We start from the raw sequence: 25,238 nt of genomic DNA on the forward strand, positions 1-25,238 counted from the left end.
GGGCAGGCCCTCTGCTCCCTGGCTCAGCTCTGGCAGAGACTGCAGGCATCTGCCTGGCTTCTGTTCCCCCCACCCCCAACCAAGGATTGTCCTGTCCCATCTGCCTTACATTGACACACAGCATTAGCTAGCAGACCACATGCTGGCTACAGTCTGTGCTGTGGCAGATGGGACAAAGGCAGAATCAACAGGTAGCTGGCAATATTCCTCTGCTGTTTTCTTAATGGGGTGACAAACACTAAGTTAGGGGTCATAAACACTGTGTTATCAATTCCCTGCTGGACTGGTCAGGAGGGGGGAGGGGGGAGGTGGAATGCTCCCTAATCAGAGTGTCCTGCCAGGGCCTGGCTACATCCCTCCTCAGCTCAGCATTGTAGAAGGGGCAGGAGGGCTGCTCTAGTGCCCCCTGGCTCCTAGCCTGAGCGAATGCAGACATGTGCCTGCATTTTTTCAGTCCATGCCTCATGGTTACAAGCTGGTTTAGCCTAGCGAGGTTAGACTAACCTGCAAAGATTGAATCAATTCAGGATCAGGATTTTTTAATGTCTGTCCCTAGCCATAAGGGCCTGATCCATTCCCTAGCCCAAGGGTCTCTGCTGCCTTATGGGTAATCTGTGCAAAGTGAGGCTAAATAATGCTACAAAGCATTTTACATTCATTTTACTTCAGTGTAAATGGTTGCAAAAGATGCCAGGCAGTGCAGAATTAATTTGCACCATCCTGCTGTGAGTTAGATTAACATCTGATTGCCTTTCTATCAATACATAAATGAGCCATAGAAAGGTTAACTGATTTGTGCAAGATCACATAGAAAATTAGTAGCAGAGTAGGAAAAGAATCAAAAATCCTACCTCTCAATTCTTAGTCAGTTCTTAGAATACATGGCAGCTCCATGAAGTGCTTTCATCTGAGAAACTTTTCTAGGCTAGGTCAGATTACAAGATGGTTTCCCATAACTACTTAATTTTTTCTACTCCTTTGTCTGTGTTTATATGTACCATTCTGGGCTAGATTATGCCTTTATTTGAAGTGGTTAAGCAGGGGAATAAAGCCCTATATCTCTCTTCCCTTGCAAGATTTTCTTAGAACTCGATTCATAGTGTAAGCCTGGTACCAAGTGCAAACCCTGTTCTCTGGATGCTCACAGCTATGAGGAGGATGGGATAGAGGTAGATGCTTACTTAGCTGAATGCTTGCTTGGCTTTATGCCCTCTCTTCAGTAGCAGAATAACTGACTGAGTCAGAGGCACAAAGTAAACTTCACTTTTCAAGAGGTGCTGTGGTGTGCAGCCTGACCCCAATCCCATTGAAATCAATAGAACACACTCTGTGGAACAGCTGTGACTTCCTGAGTTACAGTTCCTCTGTAGGGTGGCTTCTGAAGTAGAACAGTTGCATGCTATCATCAGGGTTTATTTTGGCTCACTATGTTTTGAAAATGTTCATGCACAAGAGATAAGGGATAAACTAATCAACTGGAGTCAAATGGCAAATATATAGATATAGAGTATATAGATAATCTAAAACTGTCTTCTCCAAGTCCTTGAGTGATCATGAATGTCCTATGTACAGCGGAAATGAACTATTACTTGCAGGGCCCACAGTAAGGGGTTTTGGAAATCTCAGAAGTCCTGCAAGTAGTCAAGGAAACCTTCCACTACTGTAACATTATTTCCTGCAGTTCCCAGCACTGAGGTTCCTCAGGCTGCAGGAAAAAAAAACCATGGCATTCTTGGGCTGTCCCCACTGCATAATTCAGCAGCACTTGTACAGCTTTGGGATATAGGTTATACTTCTTGTTGCTCCTGCTTGTCACAGAATAAAAAATGGGCCTATGCTAAATGACACGGCCCTGACTGGGCTAGCAGTTGTGGGGTGGGGAAAGCATGACATTCAAGACATTCATTTATGAAGAAGAGAAATTATGTTTGTCGGTTTCAGATAAAGCTTATTGTTTCAACCTTGAGGGAACAGACATGATACAGATCCTTAATAACTCAGCAATTTAAAATAAAACAAAAGGCTGGGCACTTTTTAAAAAATAAAGGGGGAAGAAAAGAAAAAACAAAAAAGGGGAAGGTTTTATGGAATTTTAAATTAGTAGCACATATAGCTGGTTGACTGACTTGTTGCAAATAATGAGTCAGATTGTTCCATCCAGTTATTAATCAGAGTTCAGTGATGAGTATTCTTCTTATTTGTATTGTGATATCACTATAGGACTCTATCAAGATAAGGAGACAGGGGTCCATTTTGTTAGGTGCTTTGTAAAGCTCAAGGAATCAAAACTCGTGCAGGAGGTGATATCTTTTATTAGACCAACTAGATATTTGCAAACAAATTATTTTATTTATTTGCAAGCTTTCTGGCACACCCTTCATCAGGCATAGGAGAGAGCGCAGAATGTAAAATTTCTTCTAGGTAAAAATGAAAACATAAAATGTAAAGCTCAAAAAGGCAAATTAGAAAGACCTAAAGAAGGGACACAATGTACAGGAAAAATAACTGGGGGTCATGCCTTGTTAGTTCCATATCTTCTTTTTTATGTGTTCATTTATTTTATACTTTATTTTGGAGAAAGGGACTGAAGAAAGAGGGAATGACAGGTAAAGATCAGTACAGAGAAAGAAAAGGAAGAGAGTAACCAATGCTATGACACTGCTCTGCTTCCCTCAGCACATGTGGCTTGGAGAAGTGAGGGCAGATGGGAACTGGTACCTCTGAAATAGATTTCCATGGCTGAATGGCCAGGATTTTTCTCTAGAACAACAGACAGGGAGAGCAACAAGAAATCTCTTGGGTATAGCTGTTCTACTTTTATTAGCCCAGGTGTCATGTCAGGGCCAAACTAGTGCAGCTCCCTGTCCCTGGAATAGGGTGGCATTAATAAGAGGCTTTTCCTTTGCTAAGGTCTATGTAATGTAGGGAAGTCCAGACTGGCCTCTCTGTTAACCTGATCGTGACTTTTCACATGAAAGAGATGAGCATGATTTGACCCATTAACTAACGAAGTTTGTATTTTGGAGGATGTTGAAAAAAATGTGGCTCTTCAAAATGAGCGTTGGTCCTGATGATGGATTTGTTTTCTAACTTAAAAACTAGTATAGCCTGTATACTATACACACTTACAGTGCAAGGCAAAAGCATTGCCCTAAATCATACATTTTCATTATTTCTAATGTTTACAAAGATATCCTATTTTTGAGATGATTTCATTTTGTTAAGCAGATTTGGTCTTAAATGTGAGATTTTTTTGGTGCAGTGAGGGAAGGGTGGTAAGCATTTAATATACTGATGTGAGACCTGTAAGATCTGAGATAAAGCACTACCATTACCTTCTCATACCTTTGCATTACTAGCCATTACTGAATGACATGGTGCAGAAAGGCTGTTAGAGAAGGCTAATGCCTATACAGCTGGTGTAATGAAGAAATGGGAGGTTTAGGCATGGGAAACCACAGCTCCAACAGAAGGAGCTGAAAAGATATAGATAAGATTAGTGACATATGTAAAGGCACAGATACTGTGTGACAAAGTCTGCCCAGCTGAATAGGCTGAAGCCAGCAGTAATAGGAAGCCCATGTTCTCCCTAATCCTCCCAGATAAGCTGTTCCATCCAGAATTATCAGCCAACAATCTTCAGGGTATCAGGCTGAAAATGAAGTTTCAGACTGCTTTGATTCCTCATCCATAAATGAGAAAGTGCCTGAAGGATCTTTATTTATTCTCGCTCCCACCGAAACACTCTTCAAAAAGTGCCAATATACTAGCAACAGATGCATAAAGCCTCCCTTACTTTGATTGACAGAACATGATATAAAGCAACCCTCACTTGACATTTCAGTTTCATCAGGCTCCTAGCAAGGGGAAAAAAAAACCCTTAAAAAACTTCACAAGGAAATAAAGGGGGATTTATGCAAACTCACAGTGAATGTTTTCAGAATGGAATTTAACTAGTTTCTTGTTTCAGCTTCTTATTTAACACCTCGTGATGGTGATGAATAATTTCAGTTATGTGCTTATTAAATGCTTGTGGTTTCTTTCTTTGACAAGTTTTTAAATGTTAATTTTGGACAGTTGACTTCTGTGTTTTTACTTTGCCGAGTTTCGAAATAATTGGTATATTTTCTCTAGGGAAAAGTGTTTAATTTGGAGGAAAAAAGTATTTAAAATATAGCCTTGAAATGACAATATTAATAGGAGCCAAAAAAGCTTTTTGTTTCCTTCCTGTGAATTATAATTGTCTGAAAACTACAGAGTTGATATTTTGTAGGCTTTTCTATTTCTTATCATGACAGTTCAAGCAAAGTGGAAGGGGAAGAAACCTCTAAAAATTGATTTTGCATGACTATCTTTCTGATACGATAACTAATTGAGTTCAGTTCTTCTTAAGGAAGTCAGACTGATAAATGGTCTGAATGAGCATTGAGGATGTGCACTAACGTTTTTCTTATTAACTAGTGTTTTAATGAATTTTTCTGCTATCATATCTGGTTTGCATTGCACTTGGAAAGCCATTACAAGCTACAGATATAACACTCCTGGCATAAATAATGCTTGAGGATTAAAGAAGTATTTTTTTCTTGATTAAACACTAAAATGAACTTCTATGTTCCATAGGTTAGAAAGTTACAAGTCAAATATGAACTGTGGCAGTGCAAGTGGTTACAAGTCTGTGTGTGGTTAGAGGGGAGTGGAAATGGGCATTGTACAAATTTTGTAGAAATGAGGGGCAGTTTTTCATCATTAGCTGAACGTACTGATCAGTGATCACACAAACCTGTCTTGGCTTTTTTTAAAAACTTTTTAACAATATTGAGAGTGTTCTACCAGGTGGGTGTGTTCTTTTCTTGCCTCATTTGTAAGGCAATTGATTTAAGAGGAACAAATATACAGTACTCTACATAAGAAATCAGGAAGGCAGTAACTTGACTTAACATTGATGTTTGTGCAGGCAAGCTGACTGACTCTTCAGTAGAAGTAGGAGTGGCATTGTGAATTTGCCTTTTTTGGAATGAAAGGAGGATGCTTTAGTGAATCTGCAGACTTCAGCCATCCATGATGGGATGCATCTGTTTTCTCTAATGAAGAACACTTTTCACCTCAGAAGGAAAAAAAAAAAGAAAAAGTGGATCTGAGTTCCTCTAGGGGGAAGGCATAGAATCAGGATCAAAAGAAACTGGCATAACATGTTAGCAAAACTGCTGGGATGTTTGTAAAAATCCCATGGAGACTTTCTATTTTTATTTACAAATGAAAAATGCTTTGCACAGACAACTAAGGGCCTTGCTACGTGGTAATTTTGGGCGGCTCCTGGAGCTCTTAACACCTGGATTGGCTGCACATTAGCACCTGAAATTAGTTTTAAGCACTCATTAGATAGTTCAAAGTTATGGTACTCCAGGGCAGGATTATCTCTGATCCATGTTACCCAGCTCCTGTTAAACTAAGGTGTAGCTGCCACTCTAGGCTACACCTTAGTGTAAGCAGACCCACCCATGCACCTTCTCCCCTGCTGACCAAATCAGTCCCTCCACAGCACCCCAGATCTTCCTTTGTGCCTTCTTCCTTTGTTGCTTTTGTTGCCTTTTTCCTTTTTTGTCACCTGAAGGTACACCCTGGCCCAAGAACATCACAGGTCTATGATTTCCTAAATGTTTTCTTTGTTCTATATAGATACATAACAAGATTTACAGAGAATAAAGCTTGGTTGCTGTTTGATTTAACAAATAAATAAAAAGAAAACAAATAACGTGGACTTTTTTGTATTTTGTACCACTGTTCGGCAGGTCCTCAAACAAATCAGTAGAATCCCCTATTGCATGCTTAGATTGATGACCTTCTACATTGATGCGATGGGTCAAATTCTGTCCTCCCAAACGTAAGTTGTTCTAATTCATCTGAAGGTTCATTCAGCTTTCCTGCATTTGTACAGTTTGGCACACTGTGCCACCACGGCTAGGTTTTGAACAGAGAATGATCTCTAGAATCTACGGGTGGCAGCACTTCTAAGTGGACTAAAGAGAACCCATTTGGTGCTTGAAAGTGGAAGTTGATTGTATGTCTACTGCCTCTACACATTAAAGATTTATGGGGATAGAAAAATGCCTTTGTGTTCTGTACATATTTTTGAGTGTCTATGGCTCCTCCATCATGCTAAAAATTATTCTAAACTGTTTACTGTGCAGCACATGGTTAGAAGATGCTTCCTCAGGAAGCAGAGGTTCACTCCCTTGCTCTTACTTAAATTCATGTACAGGCCTATGTAAAGGTGCAGGGAGGAAAAGAAAGCTAGAAAACATGTTGGAAAAGTATGTTCTGCTTTTTACGGTGAGGCACTGCAATGATATTCCATCTTTTGTTCAAAAGTGTTAATTGAATTAACTGATATGTCTAACACCTTGTGAATAAAACAAATGTACCTCCAAGGCAATCCCATATGTGAAGAAAACCTTTTCTGAAGTGCTGCTGCTCTAGTGAAACCTGTATACAAAACTAAAGAGGAGCTGCAGAAAGGAGCAGCCCCTACAGGGTTAAAATAATTTGAAATGCCATACCAAGTAATCCCACAGTTTAAAAATGTTAATCAGTTTTGAAAGTCTAAGTCATCCCCTGCTGATAAAGAAAATGAACACAGGAACAGAGAAAAAATTGGAGTCTCTGAATTAAGAATCTGTGGGACTTTTCATCAACACTTGGTAGGCAATCCAAATACTCAGTCTTGTCAACCAGTGCACTGGTGCAAAACTCTGCATAATTTTTTTTTCTTAGAGCCATTCTGCTTTCCTGCACTTGTACAGTAGCCAGGTTTAGATGTCATGTGCCTTGCACCTGCATGACAGAGGAAAAGGCTGGGAAACTAAAAGGCTTTTCTGAAAGTGTCTAAACCTACTGATCCCTTTCATTGACAATTACAAAGATCCTAAAATAGATGTCCCCAAGGAGACTACCACCTCCTTTGCTCTGGCTGATTTAACCAAAGCAGAAGAAGAGGGGGGAGGAAAAGAGAAGTTGCCAAAAATTCCTGGCTCCCAGTCTTCCCACAGTTGCTCCCAACAGGAAGTGAAGTGGTGGCCCTCCAAATGACATGTTCTCAAGTAACTCCAGCAGGAGGTGAATGAGAGCCCTGTACCCTATTAATGACTACCACTACTCTAAGGATTTTCTTATTTATTTATTTTTGTTAGATGGGCCCTCTCCTGGTAACAGTTATTGTCTGTTTACAAGACTTAACCCTGCAAGGTGCTCTTGGCCTTCTCTGAGGACTTCATGGGGCAGAGTCAAAAATAACATTCCTGTTTGGGGAAGGGAGTGGGAAATCCTTGCAATAGGAAGACTCTACTACAGGGTTATTGTATTATTATTATTATTATTATTATTAACCACAATAACAAAAAGAAGAAGAAAAAAAAGCCCTACAGAGTCAGTCTGTTCTCTGGTGAGGGGGTGCTTTGACTCCCTTACACACAGAATAGACAATGTCTAGGAAGCAGATGTTTTGTTTTAAAAGGAATTTGCCTTCTGTTTGCTTATTTTAAAATCTATCACATCTTATATATTCAGAACTTGTAGGCTAAGAGTAGGATGCTTCCCATGGCCCCAAGCAAACATCTCTGATTTTAGCATCTATTATGCATGGATGAAAAGCTAAGCTAATAACTAATTTTCATCCTCCCAACACAGACACCCCTGACAAGATTAAAAGTGATTGTCTTTAACGGATGTTTACTAACATTAGCCCAAAGTGGACAAATCGGGGCAAGTGAGGGAACAAAATATGTTTCTGCATTAGAACTAGATGATTTTGCTAAAGCACATAAGAAAATACACCACAAGCAAAAGAGAAAAGACAGGCAGAGAATATATCATGTTCATGCCACTTAAAATCCACTGAGAGTAAAGGCACTAAGGAAAGTCATAATAGAGAAATCAAAAGGGTTTGAGGCAGAGTACAGTGTTTTTATACTATTTATGTACAGATTTCAGGGCTTGAATATTCTACAGTAGTCATAGCATATGTAATGAATAAGCATGTAAATATAGAATTTATGATATTCTAAGTAATGGTTGAATCTGATCCAAATTCAGCAACTGTCCTCTTTGTAGTAAAATAGTATAACCTCTATTTTTTTCTCATTTCCACCCTCAGTTACATTGCTTTAGGCAGGAATCATTGGAAACTCAAGCGCCAAAGGGTTGCTATATGTCATATGGTCCCAGTGTATCGCTCTTTTTGCTGAGTCCTATGGACTGGGGGTGCTATTTTTTGGTGAGACCAAATCAATTTCCTAAACACTTTTTGGTCATTAAAAACAATACAGTGATTTTAAAGAAAAAGAAGAAAAAGGGAAGAAAAAAAAAGGGGAGTGTCCTAACTAAGCACCAACCTGGGTACTTACTTTGAAATATTCAGATGAACCAGTGGAGGTTTAGCAGTTTGGTTTGAGTGGCTGGAAACTCTATTGGTAGAGCAGTGTACAATCATTACAGTGCCCAAATGGGTGCTTTGCAGACAGCCTGTGCTACTGATAGCATCCAGTCAAGAGGCCCAAGAACCCGCATCCCAGCATACTTTGCAGGCTCCCCTGTCTGCCTGGAGACGGCTGACAGCAACCAAGGGCATAGGTCAGGGCTGATTGGCTGGCTGCCCCAGGGACTACGCCCCCTCACACAACCCTCTCCCTTCCTCCCTTCCCGCTGTCAGGTTTTGAGACATCAGACCTAGCGCATGTCTTCTGTCTCTTCAAGCTTGAAAATTTCTCTTTCAGCAGCCCACAATAGATCGTTACTCCTCTGGCAGTAGCTGATAGATGCAGTTCCAGCACAGGTTCAGGGCCAGGCAATTATTTCAGGCAGAGGGCCGCTTACTGAGTTTTGGCAAGCCATCGAGGGCCGCATGATAGGTAGCTAGGGGCAGATAAATATTAATTTTCTAAATTTTTTAGGGGCCCTTCAGGCCAGATAGAATGGCCTGGTGCATCTGACCTGCAGGCCGCATTTTGCCTACCCCTGGTTAGATGCATCTGTTTGAGGTCAGGTGCTGGTGGGGTGAGGCTGGTGGTTTGGGTGCTGCTGTGGGTCATAAGTCTGATGGCACTCAGCAAAGATTTGTCCAATCCATGTTGGTGGGGGGATTGATGGGCTCATTTCTCTGGGGGCCATGTCTATGTTATTTGGGTACTGGGGTGGTAAGGGGAGTCTGGCAGATCCAGGTTCCCACTCTGTCCCATAGTCAAAGAGCATAGACATGCTTCCCATGCCCTAACACCTGACATGGATCAGCCTTTCTGGTAGGGTCCAGGTCTAGGGATGGGTTGGTCAGAGGGTTCCAGAAACAGCAGGCATGGGTCAAGCCAAGCTGGGCTGTGTCTGTTGAGAAGGGCATTGGTTGCGGGGGGAGGGGGTACATCTGGGAATGGAAGGGGTAGGAAGTGCTAGTGGGTTGGGTCCAATGCTGAGGGGTGGGTTTCTCCTACCTGCTCTGGGCTGTCAGCTGAGGGGGTGGTCAGCTGCACAGCCCCAGGGCTGTAAGGATAGACTTGGGTTTCCCAGCCTCAAAACTGATGGGGAGGGGGAACAGTGGAATTCATCCAAGTCACAGACTGCCTCTCTGGAGGAGGGAGGAATGGCAAACAATACATGCTGGGATGCTAGAGGGCACTGTGGAGGCTTCTGTCAGAGATGCAAGTGCACAAGCATTCAACTTTACCAGAGGTCACTTCTACCTTGGTGAGAGTAAGAGAAGTTTCTATTGGGCCTGCTGTTTTTTGTCAGGTAGACAATGCTTCTACTGTTAGGGTTTCTGCCAGTGGAACTGTGATTCCACTGGTAGAAATGTAATGCTTGTACACACCCTATAATACCCAATATTAGTTTTCTGATGAAGAATTTTATTTCATTACCTGTCCTTACTGGTTGTCTAGTCTAGGTTTGTGTCACTCTGCAGTTGCTATGTTCTGTCCTCCAACACAGTAGGCTGCATTACTACAGCAAATGAAATGATTATTAACATCCCTTAGCAAAGCATGCTTGTACTTTGCAAAGTCCTTTGAGATTCTTGGATGAAAGGCTGCTGTATAAACTCTTCTTGTTCTAATTATTACTCATTGCTATCATCAATAGAAAGTTACCACTTACCTAAAAAAAAACCCTAAAACTCTGAATAAGAAAAAAGGATTCAAGAAAGCCACAAGATATTTAATGAAAAGTACAATTACAATTTTAAGAATAAAATTTTCACACATTGTAGTTGATACAGACATTGCTACATACTTTACAAACTGTGATATGTATCCTGGTGCCTATATGGATAATAAGATTAATGACAGTCAAAGTGACAGGAATAGTCTTGATAAAGATGCTAAAACATACCTGATAGCCAGTATAGTATCTATGGTAGCTGATCTCCAGAGCTAAAGTTAAAAAGTGGCCTCCTGAGTTGAAAAGGTGCCTAAGGGGATGTATGCAGTGCAGTCCCAAATCTAACTGCAGTTTCCATAGAAATACCCATGCTAGCAGTTAGCTGTTTTGGCTACTGATAGTAAATGAGCTGTGACAGCATGGAGCTTAGTTGTCTACACCACCAGAGTATTTACCTAGTTTCTCAAGCAGGTTTTGCAGCTTGCACCAAGATCTGTGCCACTCAGATAGCACAAGTTACTCAGTATAAAAGTAGCTTTAGCAGCAGTTAGGCCTTGACTATACTGTAGACATTTTGCTAGAATATGTTATTTCTTACCGTAGTTTCAGTGTTGCAAAGCATCTGGAAAGACAATCCAGTTGGCTGCCTGAAAGGTCCCTCTCTAGGAAATCTTCTGAGAACGTGTAGATCACAGCTGATGGATGATCCTAGGGGGCCCTGGGCAGATGGGTAAAAGATAGAGCAGCTTTCAGTATGCTCTGATTTATACTGGAACCAATTTGGTACCTGCCAGCTCCAGGATTACTGACTGCAAACAGGGCTTAAAGTCATATTTGTTTCTATCCACAGTTCTGCATCAATTGCACCTCAGCCAGACCAAAGAATGTTGCTAATAATGAATATACCTGCAGGACGAGGGAAGGGTACACAGCAAGGAAGATCACTTTTTTTTTTTTTTATCAAAATCATGAAACTTGGAATTAACAAGTACTTATGAAGCAAACATTTGAGAGTTAGAACAGTACAGTTCACAGCATAAATGTCAGAGTGCCTGGAAATAGTTAAGGCTCAACACTTGCCTTAAACCTGCCCTTTCCTTTGTTTATTTTCCCATTACCAAAAGAAGAATCATTTCTCAGGGAATTACACTTATTTATAACACAGTATGTAATCAGCTCAATCTATCCCCTACTCTTAGCAACAACAAAACTTCTGCTCAGAACATTGAACAGGAATACATTAAAAACGTGACATAACCCCTTCAGAGGTTTTCAATTATTACTTTTTCAGCACATTACAAAGGTACAGGCTGTCACTGTATAGTGGCTTTTAAAAATGCAGGTTATAAAGTAGACACTTTCTATATGTGAGACGTTTAAACATATCTATTGTAAGTTTTAAACCCCTTCTCTTTTTTTTTTTTACTAATGGATTCTTTAATACACCCCAAACTAGTACCTACTGGATAAACAGCATAATTTATTAGGCATGGGAACTGTAACAATAAGAGGCAGCATAGTCCATTGCATGGATCATGGAACTGCTATTCAGGACACCTGATTTCCCTTCCCTGCTATGCTACTTGTTCACTGTGTGACCTGAGGTAGTCATTCCATTTTTGTGCCTCATTTTCCTAATATGTAAAATACTAGTAATTATGCTTATCCACCCTTGTAAACTGCTTGTAAATCTACAGGTGTAGTATGCTATAGACATAAGCCAGTACCGATTGAACTCAATAGGAGTCTTTCCACTGGACTGTGTTCCAGCTAAGTTCTATTACTGTTAATATATATTAAATACATGTATTTAATAAAACACTTTATTTTTAGCTCAGTATTTCTGATGATTGAAGAAAAAATGTTACATTACTTTTTAGTTAGCTTTAGGACTAAGCCAAATAACTTAAGAATCTAAAACTAGCTTTTCTTACTGAGAGCTGCTAAACATTTTTTAAACACAGATAGTATGATGATGGCCACCAGAGAAATACCTTTAAGTAAAGTACGTTGAATCATTGGTGACATATTCCCATATCTGCATTCATTTATTAAACTTCGGGAAAGGGATTATTGGCAATCCCTTCATTCGAGAATGATCTCTACCATGGCTCATTGTTGGGTTTTGAGGTGACTTAAGAGTCAAATCTCTGAAGAAGTTGCAGGTCTGCAGGGAAGAGTAGACCATAGGCTAGGATTTCTCTCCTTTTCTGTTCTCTCTTCTCTGCCTTGAGGGCAAGATCATGGGTGACTGGTACTTCCCAAGTCTGGGGGGCACCAGATTGCTGATGGGGGTGGTCCCCCAGCAGCGGATTGCCAACTGGCCGGGGGGGCCCAGCAGCCAATCAACTTCTGTCAGCACTTCTAGTTTTGTGACTGGTGCTTCCAGGGGGTGCACGTGCACCTGTGTGCACCCCTTACGCGTCACCAATGGGCAAGATGCTTTACCTCAAGATGGACTGCTGCTTGGTTGAGTTTGCAGCACCACTGGAATTGGTCAACAGCCAACTCCTCCCAGCTCTTGATGTCGGCATCCATTTTCTCGAGGATTTTCTAGAGGCATGATTGGTGATACCTTTCCAGGTGCTTGAGATGATAATGTTAGGTCACCCACATTTCACATCTATAGAAGAGAGTGGGGATGTTGACTACATTGTAGATCTGGATTTTGGTGTCTTTCTAGAGATTGTGATGAATGAAGACATGCCAAAGCAATTTCCCAAAGGAGGCACTTGCGCTCTGGATCCTGTGCTGGATCTCCTCATCAACATTCACTCTCTTAGAGTGGTGGCTACCGAGGTTAGGGAAGTGTTCAACTACCTCCAGGGTCTTTCCCTCAATAGTAATTTGGGGGCAGGGGTCACATTCATGGCCTGGGTCAGACTGATAGAGCACTTTAGTCTTCTTGATGTTGAGAGAGAGGCCCAAAGTTCAGTAGCCTTCTCTGAAAAGATTCATTTATTAAATCTAGGGAAAAAGTATATTGAAGAGGAAAATCTTTCCAGTAACAAGGACTAAGTGTTTCAGAAGTACTAGACTTTTGGGAATTTTTCTTGAGAATTGTTGGGTACCCTCAATTTTCCTTCATTTCAGTGGGCTTGCTGGAGCTTAGCACTTCTCAGCATCAAGTTATTGGCTATTAAACCTCCAGTATGTGGAATTTAAGTAAACTCATCAATTCCGTTACATGTACAAACACTATTTACATAATACATGAATAATTGATAAAGTCTCATAAATGACAGGCATTAATAGCTGTTACTTAAATTAGCAACATAATATATTTACTGAAAAAGATAAAGACTTAAGGCCTTGTGTGCTCGAGGGGCAAGATCTAAAGCCCATTCAAATCCAAAGAATGACATCTTTAGTTTTCCATGATCTTTGCATTAGGTGCAAGGAAACTCAGTGCTCCTTTTTTAGTAGCAATGTTGTAAACATATCCTTCTGATTTTGCACATATGGCCCATACTTCATACTATGTGTGTGTGAAAGGAATAACAGATCTTTACACCTTTCAAAATACATGTGGTTGCTCTCATGCTCAAGAGGCTCCACAGCCCATCTGCCCTTTCAAGTGCCAGCTTGTGCAGACAGGAAAAACATGTTTTTTCTTAAAGGACTTTTAAAAGCTATTTGATCTCTATAGGTTGTCTGTAGAGATCTTGCCTCACTTGTTGCCGAACAGAAGATGTATAGCGAATGAGGCAGAGGACTGCAGGGAGAAACTGGATAGTCTCATGGTTATAGCACTTGTCTCCATGGGACAATGGAAGATTTACTTGGAACAAATAAACTGCTACAAATGCTGAATATTAAAAAAAAATCAGCCCCTAGTCAACCTAAATGGAGCAGCCAACTCTTGACATTGATCCAGGTGTACCTCAATGGCCAATTTATTAAATGGGGATAATAATACCATATTGTACTTTGCAGGGATGTTGTAAAAATAAATTAATTAGTGTTTGTAAGCACTCCAGTACAACAGTGATGAGCGTTAAGATAAGACCTGAAGAAATTCAGGTTTCTGAATTTTTCTGAATAATTCTGTTTTCAGAGCAGATTTGAATAGAGTAAAATAAATAATGAACTAAAATGATGAGGCCAAGAAGAAATATTAAATAACTAATTATGCAGTGAGCACTGTTCATCTCTTGCACTGAATGAGGCAGGGATCCTGTGGAAAAAATAGCATACCATGCCAATGCAATGTGTGCTGAACTGTGGTGAATTAAGGTTGTGCAGAGAATGCTGCACAACCTTAATTCTTATCTAACAACTTTAGTTCTTATCTAACTTAAGAATCTTTGCCTTAATATTGTTTTAATGTAGTTGTGTGGGGCGGGGAGGGGGGAGGTGGTGTGCATTTGGGTTTCTTTTTTTTCTCCCTCTTTTTTTTTCTTTCTTAATGGAATCTTATTTATGGACAAAAATAGAAATATTTTTAAGTGAACAATTTAAACGCTACAGCTAACTTGCATCACTTTTACAGCATGTGCCAATCTAGGAGAGGAGTGAGGAGGTGCATTTACACCCTCTTTGGCTGTGCAGTGCATATCACAGCTGATCAGTGTGCGCTCCTGCCTGAGCATTGCCTTGCAGGCAGTTCTCTGACCTCATCTCTAAGCTCAGCTGGTCAGAGGAGGGTCTAGCTGGAGCCATTGCTTTTGCACAGCTCTGGAGCCCAGCGGGGTGGCGGGGATTGCCACCATCCTTTGTTTCCTTTTCCCTCCCATATGTTTACCAACGCCATATTCAGGAACAGGGGAAAAGGAGGGTTGAAGGGCAGTGGTGCTTACTCCCAGGGCTCCAGAGTCCCATACAAGCCTTCACTGACCAGCTGATGAGCACTGACCAGCCAAGAACTCAGAGAGTTCGTTATGCATATAAACAGCAAAAGGAAGATGCGAACAAACCAGCCCCCTCCCATCCTTGCAGGATCTGACCCTGCTTTACAGCGATGCAACTAAAGGAACAATAACAGAAAAAGCTGAGTGACGTTTTGAAATTGTAGTCTCCAACTCCACAAATGCTAAGGTTGAAGTTGCATGTTACGCTTAGACTATACAAAAGGTATTTAAAATAGGACTGTCCACAAATTAAAGCATGCTAACTTGTGCTAAGTGCCCTCTGATAAAGTTATGCCACTTCAGGTGAGGATTAACTCTGGGCTGTGCTACCTAGCTTGTGTTAGACTAATGCTTGTTTGCTCCACAGAGATAAAATGAACAATTTGCAGTTATTCAGCATCCCAGTATACACCACTACCCCTCCCCCTTCTCCCCCCCCCCCCCCTGCAAGGATAGAGCCCAAGCCATGCCCCTGCTTGCCCTCCCATTAGTGGCAAGTCAGAGTTGTTCTATTAACACTTAACGTACAACTTTAACAATGTTAAAATATTCAAGTTAGCACATTCTAACTTTAACGCTGCTTAATATTTCACAGATTTAGTATGTCCTAAGCGTATCATGCAACTTCACCCTAATGCTTGTGCTTTCTTCGTGTACCAAATGAACTTTCATTGACTGCAGTGGAACTACTCACAGAAGTAAAGCTAAGCACATATGTAAGCATTTGCAGGGGTAGGCCCTACTTTGCTTTTTGTTTATATATAAGTAGCATTAACAAATACACTCCAGTTATAACTATTACAGCACTGTAACTTTATCTGGAGGTTCTGGTGACATATACAAATTACTTACATTTCATTCCCATGATTTATATGTTTCAGAAACCTTTCATATAAGTTTGGCCATATGTTAGTTTCATTTGCATCTTATTTTTTCTAAACCTATAAACTAGGGAGAGATTAGATAATTCTCCATAAGCACAGAAAAGACAAGTTATACTGTAGACTAGCACTAAGGTGACTAAAGCAGACTCAGGTATTTCAGATTTCTATGAGAACCTATGAGATTTCTATGCTATACGGACAGGGAAATATAATTTGTTTTTTTCACACACGGGTGGATTATTTAATTAGCACATGGGTTTTCATTCAATAAATATTGTTTCTCTAAAAATATTGTCCTAGCAAATGTAGGACACATAGGCCAGAAAAGCTGAAGATGTTGTACCCTCATATATGCATAGTAAGAGCACACAAACAGGTAAATGATTATGCCAAATGAATGTTTATGTTTACTGCTTTTGCTTGTATGATTTGCAGATCAATTCATACAATTGATTTTTTTTTAAAATATGGGCCATATAATGAAGCTTTTGTATCAAAACAATTTCCTTCTCAATTGTAAGCTATGAATATAGTATGTTTGGGTGATTCAGATGTTCAGCATCACTGAATCAGGTTCTTCAGTACCTCAGAACTGGCAGAAGTATTTCCTACTATATAGTTACAAGGTTTCCTCTTATTTGTCTAAGAGCAGACAAAAGAGGAACATCATGGCGTGTAAATGTATATTGTGGTTCTGTAATTTATCATCTGGATTGAAAAATGCTTTCAATATGGTCTTACTCAGTGTAGCGTTGTTTATTTTAAAAAGCAACAGTGTGGTATTGTTTATTTTTTAAAACGATGCATATTTGGGTTTTGGGTGTATCATTTTGGAATCAGTGCAAGGAAGAAAGCTAAAAAAGGACAAAAATACTTAAAAGAAAATCAACTACTTCAATGATATATATTTTTTAATTATAAGAACATGTTCTTTCTGAGCTTTGCATAATGGCAGATGATTGATAAAATAAACAATTGGCATGTGAGAGTAAAAGGAAGTCAGCGGCAATATCTACTTTGGGAAATATTAACACATTGGTTTCAAGCAAAATCAGTGGAAACTGATGTAAAGACATAAACTATCATGCTGATATTCTTTGAGCCATATGCCATGTTGTTTTATTTTTCAGCACATCGTCAACAGTTTTCTTTTGAGATGGTCCAAAAACATACACATTCACTCAAATAAGGTGTAAAGAAATCTGTGCTTCTATTTTAGCTTTCAGTCTTTCCATTTTGCCTGCTCCCTAAACAAATGTAACTGAGTGTTTTTATTATAAGATGTATGTCAATTAAAAAATGAGCCTTCTACTACAGGAAACCAAAAGCGTTAGGACCTTTAGGATATGCATATCAGTGCAAGAAGCCTGATTGCACTTGGTAGAGATGCACTTGGGTATTACAGAAACACTCAGATAATGTACTCCAGTGATTAGTGCAGGAAAATACCTAGACAGATAATTGGATTAGAGAGAGGTAACAGATTTTTGGTTTAGCGAACTGTGTGTGTTGCTGGGCACATCTACACGAGTCACTAACAGAGCAGTAGCCTAATAATACTGTGCAGTAGCATGCCGGGCAAAAACTGTGCTAATACACTACTGCACAGTAGTATTAGGCTACTGCGCAGTATCACTAAAAAACCATGCACTGGCAATACTGTGCAGTAGCGCGAGTTACTGCGCATTGATTTAGCACTTGGTTAACCGAGTACTAAACTTAATGCGCCATAACTATAGCGCATTAATGAATGTGTAGACATGACCTCTGCAACTCAACAATTACTATGTTCTATTTCAGGATTCCCACATAGACTTGGGCAAAACACTTAACTTGAGTTAGATGTGTCTGTACAAATGCATGGAAGTCTGTTATTTGAATCTCAGTGTATCTGAGAAGAAGGATACTTGAGTTTTTATCATAGGGATTCCAATAATAAAAGCTTTCCCAAGAATGTACTGAAACAGCAGGTTTTCTGGACACAACCCCTTTCTATTCAGCACCACCTACCTGTCAGGCTGCACTGACTGCCCTTGGGTCTCAAAGAGAAAAAAATGCGGCTGTTGTGTATTATCACTATCTCAAGAGTATAGAACTTACTATTGGAAGCTGTGCAGCTGGCCTGGTCTACCTTTTGGTGTAGTAAAGCTTGATCATCATGTCACAATCTGGTGTTTGTAGAAGAAAATGCATGGCACACCTGCCTTTGGAATAGTAATTTGGAAGGACAATGTGGCACTGTGAAATCTCTCAGGACCCATAGGTGTGAATTACAGTGTTAGAAGTGATGGTTTCAAAGGATGGCTTGGCACTGCAGAGTACCAGCTTTGTTGCACTCCTGTTCTATCTCACAAGATGGGAAGAACTATATTAAATAAGTACTTAAATAAGAAACTTCAAGAAACATTTATGGCATGTGGCATTCCTTAGACATGTTATTATTGAACCCATCCCTCAGCATTTTACTGCAGATACATACTGTTTGAGAGAGCTACCTACAGTATTGCAAACCCTGAGTCCCCCAAATCATGCAATTAATTTAAAAACAATTGGATTAAAAAAAGGGTTTGAGAGAGCACGTTTTAGGTTTTTTAGATCTGCCTTCTGGTTTTTGAACTTTTAGAGGATATCACTACATCGTTGCAATTGTGAGGCTGAGGTCCAGATCCTTATAGACATCTTCATCTAGGCATTCTACGTGTCTAGAATTTAGGTGCCATGTTCCAGGAGGCTATCCAGATCACCAGGATTAGATATCATGGATTCTTTCGCATTGAATGGGGAGATCTAGGTACCACCCAAAAGTGATCCAGAGCACCTCTGTTCTGAGCGGGGGGTGCTGCACCCTTCCTGTTGAAGCTGAACCACTGGGCAACCAAAAGTGCAAGATTAACAAGGCTTAAGGAGAGCAGGCAAGAAGGAACATGACTGTATAGCCCAATAAGGAGACCCTGAATCCAGGACCTGGGACTTAAATAAAAGTACTAAATATTACCAGGCATGTTATAGAATTGTGAGGTCTGGCAATACTGGGGGTAAAGTCTTCTTTTAATTTGAAAGCAATGGGAGTTTTGCCATATACTTCAGTAGGCTTGGGATTTCTCGGTGTCCTTTAGGAATGATGTAAAAGGACATTTCTGACCACTTCTGTACATTGAGGCCTGCCTGCAGTTCCACTTGAACATTTTTCAGTGGAGCTGTATTTAAACTGGTTTCACAGTATAAATACAGGTTGCTTAACCACTGAAGACTGTGCATACCTATTTTTAGACATTTATGTTTGACTGAAACTTGCCTGGAAGTCTGCTAAATGATCAAAGAAAATGATCTATTTTTAAAATTTCCTGTAAAAAAACAAAAAGTAGCATCAGAAGCATAGACAAGAGCTTAAAAAGATATGGGTGCTTTTTTATGAAATCAGGGGTGTTAACCCCAGTTCCTTGGACAAATTCCAGTTCTAGTGGTTGCATTTTGCCTTTCTCAATTCCTTCTGTAATTTCAGTTGGGTAAAGAATTTTCCATTTCCTGTCCTAAACTGTTGTGTACATTCACTACCCACTGATAAGCAATGACTGCTTTTCACTCCAATGACGGCTTAACTCATGTATATTTATAAATTATAACTGCCTTGTTAAAGAGATGAGAGATTAATTATGAAGAAAGAGATATGATACATTATTTAAGTTTAGTAGTATATTACTCTTCAAATAATCTCATTGAAATCAGTAGGCTATTCAAGAAATAAGGTACTATGCATTGTAATGGTAACATTAGCTGGACCTCTCATTTCTAATTAATTTTAGATTTATACTTTTAAAATATTTTAAGATAAGATCTTGTGATCTTTGGATGAAAGTTGTATTTGACCTATTAGTATTATTGTTATTTGGATCTCCACATTAACATATGTATGTTTATGTATCTTACTAACATTCAGAAACATATATATATTCAAAATGAAAGCTTGAGCAGTTTCTCCTGAATTTTACTTTGTCATTTGACTACATTTTTTCTGACGCTCAATTTTCACTGAGCACATTATGGACTTCTCCAGGGAGCAGAAAATGTGTTTTTTAAGTAAACATAAAATGCTTTGATAAATCAAAACATTTGAATGAGCTTGCTATTGGAAAAAAAATCTATTCTGTTTTGAACTGAAGTTCTGTTTAAGATAATAATAATAAAAAATGGTATCCCAAAAGGCTTAAAAAATTCTTATTCATTGCTTCTATACTGCAGATGATTTCGAAAAACAAAATTGTCATACCAAATGCAAATAACACATTCCAAAACACTAATCAGAAAGAAGTAAAAATTGCCTACAGCAAACTGAAGTATCAGTATTTTAATGTGGTTATTAAAAACTGTGTCATCTTTAAAATGCAGATATTTCAGTGCCACAGATGTTCATTGTTCTTTACCATTCCACAGGAAACAAGGACAGCAAACCATTTATTAAATGTATTGCCTTGTTTTGAATATTGAACTCCAATACCAAATTTATGTTGGAATAATGCTGGATAGAATGCTAGATGATTACATATTTTACCTTTATGTGCTTAAAATACTATACCCTGTTACCCTTAAATGGCCTCTAATTCCACCTCAGAAATCATATGGGTGCCCAAAGATTTTTATTTACCTTTATGGAGGTAAAAGTTAAATGCAGCAGTTTACAACATACCCTACTTTTTCATTGCTATAATACAAATAACAAGTGTGATAGTGCAAGGCAGTATGCACTGTTCACCAGTGCCTGTTACCTACAGTGGTCTGTTTGCAATTCATCTGAGTACAATGAACAATGTATATTTCTGTGTATGTCTCATGTACTAGATTGGAACAGTACAACTGCTTACACTGACATTTCAAGTAATTAGGCACAATGGGTCAGATCCTCAGATCATTTAAATTGATGAAGCTCCAATTAAATTGATTGGGGCGTACCAGTTTACAGCATTATGGATTTAGCTCTATATTTTTGGAAAGCATTTAAGCACATACTTAACTTTTAACTTTTGAGGAGTTCTATTGCAGTAAATAGAACTTCTCGTGAGTTTGAAGTTGGCCCATTTGAATCAAGGCATAATATTGACCTGGGATCTTAGAGTTAGTGTGGTAAGTGGAAGAGAGTGACTTCCTATTGAGACTATCCCAAGAAGTTTGATAAAAGCTGTAACTGTGACCAATCTGAGGTCTTCACATGGTTGGTATGTATTAGACTTAGGACCTCTTACTGAGATGTAATAAATAATGATTGATAGTTTTCACAGCCTTGTAAAAATAATAAACAGAGCTAGGTAAGTGTTATTTTACATTCCTATAGTGGAACTAGACAAGGAAACAAAAATTGTCCAAGGTCATTCAGTGAGTTAGTGTCAGAGTTGGCAATACAGCTCTAGTTCCCATTCATCTGCCTGCCTGCCTAGATGCTAAACAATGCTTCCTCTCTCGTTAAATATTTAGACCAAATCCTCAGGCAGGCCAATCAGATGGTTACAGGGTGCTGCAGGTATATCAGCTTATCTGAACCTGTCTTGGATGGAGGATTTTTATAAGACTTATCTTGAGTAGGGAGAGGGTTGTGAATATTATTTTTGTCTAGTTAAAAAAATAGAGCTGAAATGGGCTGATTATGTTCTCCATTAGCTTCCCAGAACTCTCCCATTAGTAGAACAGCTGTGTGCACCCACATTTCTTTCAGCTCAGGATGTAGTGTTAGTCTTGGATTGCTACCAGTGTGTAGGATTTTCTCTGTACCTAGTATCTATTATTAAATAACATAAAATGAAATATTAGGCCATTAAAACCTAAAGCACTTCCTTATGGATTAATTATCTCCACAGCATTTGACTTCCTAATAAGAGAGTGGTCTGTAATTTGAGGGTTATCGTTAGCAGCCCCTATAAAATTGATACAAGATATTTGTGAACATGGCCCTCTAATTGCGATTAATACTGTTGCCCCTGTTTTGTTTGTTAGATTTGGGACTTGGGGTGGGGGGAGGGGGGGCACGGAGGTTGTCCTTTGGTTGGGAGGAAATGTGTCCTGAATTACATAGTTATTGAATTTTTACTGAATTTTTTTTCAGTGTTTTAGCCTCTACGTTGCTATTTGGTATGAAGGAATATAAAATATTCCTTAGCTCTTTACTTCAGTAAAGACCTAGGTTTAAGGCTGATGTCAAAGATAAGGATAATGAATTTTAACAAAATACTATCTGAAATGTACATGGTTTGGTAGGTAAAGAGCTTTTTAGAAACTGCTGTTTCTGCTTGGTTACTGTATTAGGAGTCTCAAAGCATTCTCCATTTGAGGTTAATTTATTGTTTGTAATAGCTCATATGCCTTAACAATATAAAGAGCATTTCCCACAGATCAGTTAATAAGATGCAGCATGGAGAAAGGGCCTATGAATCTGTTTGTTACAGTCTACTTAGTGAAGCTGTGGCTACAATACTCCTGTGCTGAAGTCAGTGAAAAGACACCAGCACAACACAATCCAAGGAAAATGCAAGCTGATACAGCACAAAGATTCTTTGTTTAAGAACAGCAGAAATTTCCAGCAACTATCTGGACAAAAATGCAAGATAGAAGGGAATGTAATTAAATAACAAAACAAACCCAAACTAAAAGGGAATCATTATAAAGCAGCACAAGGACACTTTGTTTTTAAGTGCACACAATGAATTTTAAAGATCTTTGTTCAGAAGGGAAATAAAGTATTATGGAGGAGTGACACATTTGATGGATGGGTGGGTTCTGAAAAACCACATTATCAATTACTTTTTCTTGTTTGGCTTCAGTCCAGTAATTTTTATTTGAACAAGCCACATGCTAGCAGGGTTTTGATTGCAGGAAGTGACTGACTGTTGTTAAAGGATACTATTTCATTGACAATCTTATGCTTGCCTCTATCCCTCCCCTTTCTGATAGGGGCTCAGATATGGCAGGCACCGTTTCAGTTGTTACAAGCAGAAGGAAGGTTTGTTTAGTAAACTGCTCCCTGTTTTGTTTTCAGCCCTCTCACATCCAGTCCAACCCAATACATTTGTTCAAGGTTTTGAAAACAAACACTTGGATTCCCCACGGGTTTATTACCCAGTAATTCGGACACTCAGGGCTGTATTCGTCTCTAGCTTACGCTGTAGCGTACGTCCAAAAGTCACTGCAATTATTACAAATTTATGCTGGGAGTAACTTGAGAACAAAATCTGCCTGACTTCATTTAAATCTGATTTTTTTTTTTTTTATAAATATCTCAGAATACTTTGTTATCCATTTTTATTTGTAAAATTCCATAATCCAAAGGCAGTGAAGGCAATAGTAGAGTTTGGCATTGACTTCAGTAAGATCAGGATATGGCTCTCGCTATTAATCACAGCTAAATATGGGCCAGACTCTTAGCTCTTCCTAAGTGTCCTGTGCCACTCCAGTATAAAACAAGCTAATGCATTGTTTCAGAGGACTCGGAATTTGTAGCAGGCTTAGTTTAAGGGTGCATCTACGTGAAGCACTAAATGAGCAGTAGGTTAATTCTACTACACGTTAGCATGGCAGGCAAAAACCATGCTAATAAGCTAATGTGCAAAGGAATTAGTCTACAGCACATTAGCATCACAAAAAAGTGTGCGCCGGTGCTACTGCCCAGTACTACTGATTACAGCGCATTAAGAACAGGCACTAAACTTTAATGCACTATAATTACAGTGCATTAATGAATGTACAGATGTGCCCTACTTCTGGTTCCTTTTCCTGGCATAGGGATGTTCTGGAGGAAGGAGGAAAAATGCACCAGGGTCAAAAAGGGCAAAACTGAAGCATGAGGTGTTTCTAATTTGTGCCAATGATAGGTTGAGCACCAAACTGCCTCCAGAACAGGGGGAATGAGCTAATAGAAAAGTGGCCTAAAATACTGCTTGGCATATCTGGGGATCTGGCACTATACCGCATTGCAACACATGCATGAAAGAAACAACTGCCTTAAATTTAACATTTTCTGATGCTCACCTCTCATGGTTATTTCTAGGTACACAGAGCTGATCATTACTTAATATGTTAATGAACTTGGCATTCACCAAAATACAATTGGAAGAGACTGGCAATTTAAAAAAATATACTATAAAATTGAAATTTCCTGATGCTTTTAAGATAGAGTTTATTGTATATTTGAAATATTTACCCAGAAAGCTTTCCTTTTGTTTTCTTTTAATGCTAAATAATAGCTAGAGTGTGATTATTCTTCCCACTGCTAGAGAACAGAGCGTGTGTTAGAGAACAGGCTTCTGGTTGTTCAGATGAAAACAATAGGTGAATTTTCCCTAGCTTTCCCTTGCTTGCTGGAGTAAATATGTATTCAGCAGCCATTTGTTGAATCTCGCTTTGTATATAAAACCTTTTAAAGAATAGCTCTGTATCCACCAAAAGAGGCATGTACATTTTTTTACAAATGAATCTCACTCCTAAGGATGAAATAAGGAAAATAAAACCGTTCCACAATGCAACTATATGCAGTATCTAAACTTTTTATTCCCTGAACTACTGTAGTTGCTGAGTCTGCAATACAATAATAGCATGCAAGTCAACTTCAATGTGTAATTGAAGATTAAAAGAGAAATGGTGTCTTTACCCTTTAAGAGAAGCCAGGAAATTTGCAGCATGCAGTATGAGAAAGAGAAGTTCAAAATCTTATTTATACTGAATGGAATGATTTCCATATCTTTTTGAATTTTTGCCCTAGATAATATTTTTGTGCTTCTCACTTGACTCACTTGTGCCAATATAAAGAATCAACATGAGGCTGAGGAACTATTACATTTATTTTAAAATACGTTTCTTTATTTCAACCTCTTACCTTTTGGTGTGGCTTTCCTTCTGCATACTTAAGGCATCCTGAATTTGTAAAATGCCATTAATTGATATGGCAACCTCTTACAATAAAAAAAATAGTTTTAATTAAAATAATGTTGGTACAATGCATGATCTAAATTACGGTACAGATTTATTTCTCAAAAAACATTTTATCACAATCCCATTTTATCTTACTCCTGGACTTTTTTATTGGAGGTGCCAAATTTTTTGGAAAATACTGAGCACTATTCATAGAATGTGAAAATGCTTGAGAACTAAATCAAGATTTAATTCTGAAGTTGTATATAATTATTTAGATTTATATAGTAACTCATCAGCATAAGGGGATAAACAGTGATTGCTAAATTAAAGGTACAGTAAGGGCTGGGAAGGCTTCCATTGACTTGAGTGGCAGTTGGACTGATCCTTGTATAACAAGAGGACTGAGAAAGAGCCCTTTTTCTTTGTTCCATAATGATGCAGCTTCCAACACTGGATATGTAGGGTTTAGGGA

At 39.0% G+C, this 25,238-nt stretch overlaps 1 protein-coding gene across 1 annotated transcript in view; it reads left to right on the forward strand.

The window, feature by feature from the left end:
* Nucleotides 1-25,238, forward strand: part of LOC102385476 (transducin-like enhancer protein 4) — a 175,773-nt gene that overhangs the window by 9,932 nt on the left and 140,603 nt on the right. The window contains exon 3 of the mRNA XM_025192948.1: nucleotides 10,250-10,381. Coding sequence (XP_025048733.1) covers nucleotides 10,250-10,381 — 132 coding nt within the window. The remainder of the gene's footprint in view (nucleotides 1-10,249; nucleotides 10,382-25,238) is intronic.

This window comes from Alligator sinensis, unplaced genomic scaffold (assembly GCF_000455745.1).
Source record: "Alligator sinensis unplaced genomic scaffold, ASM45574v1 scaffold1445_1, whole genome shotgun sequence".
Lineage (NCBI taxonomy): Eukaryota > Metazoa > Chordata > Crocodylia > Alligatoridae > Alligator > Alligator sinensis.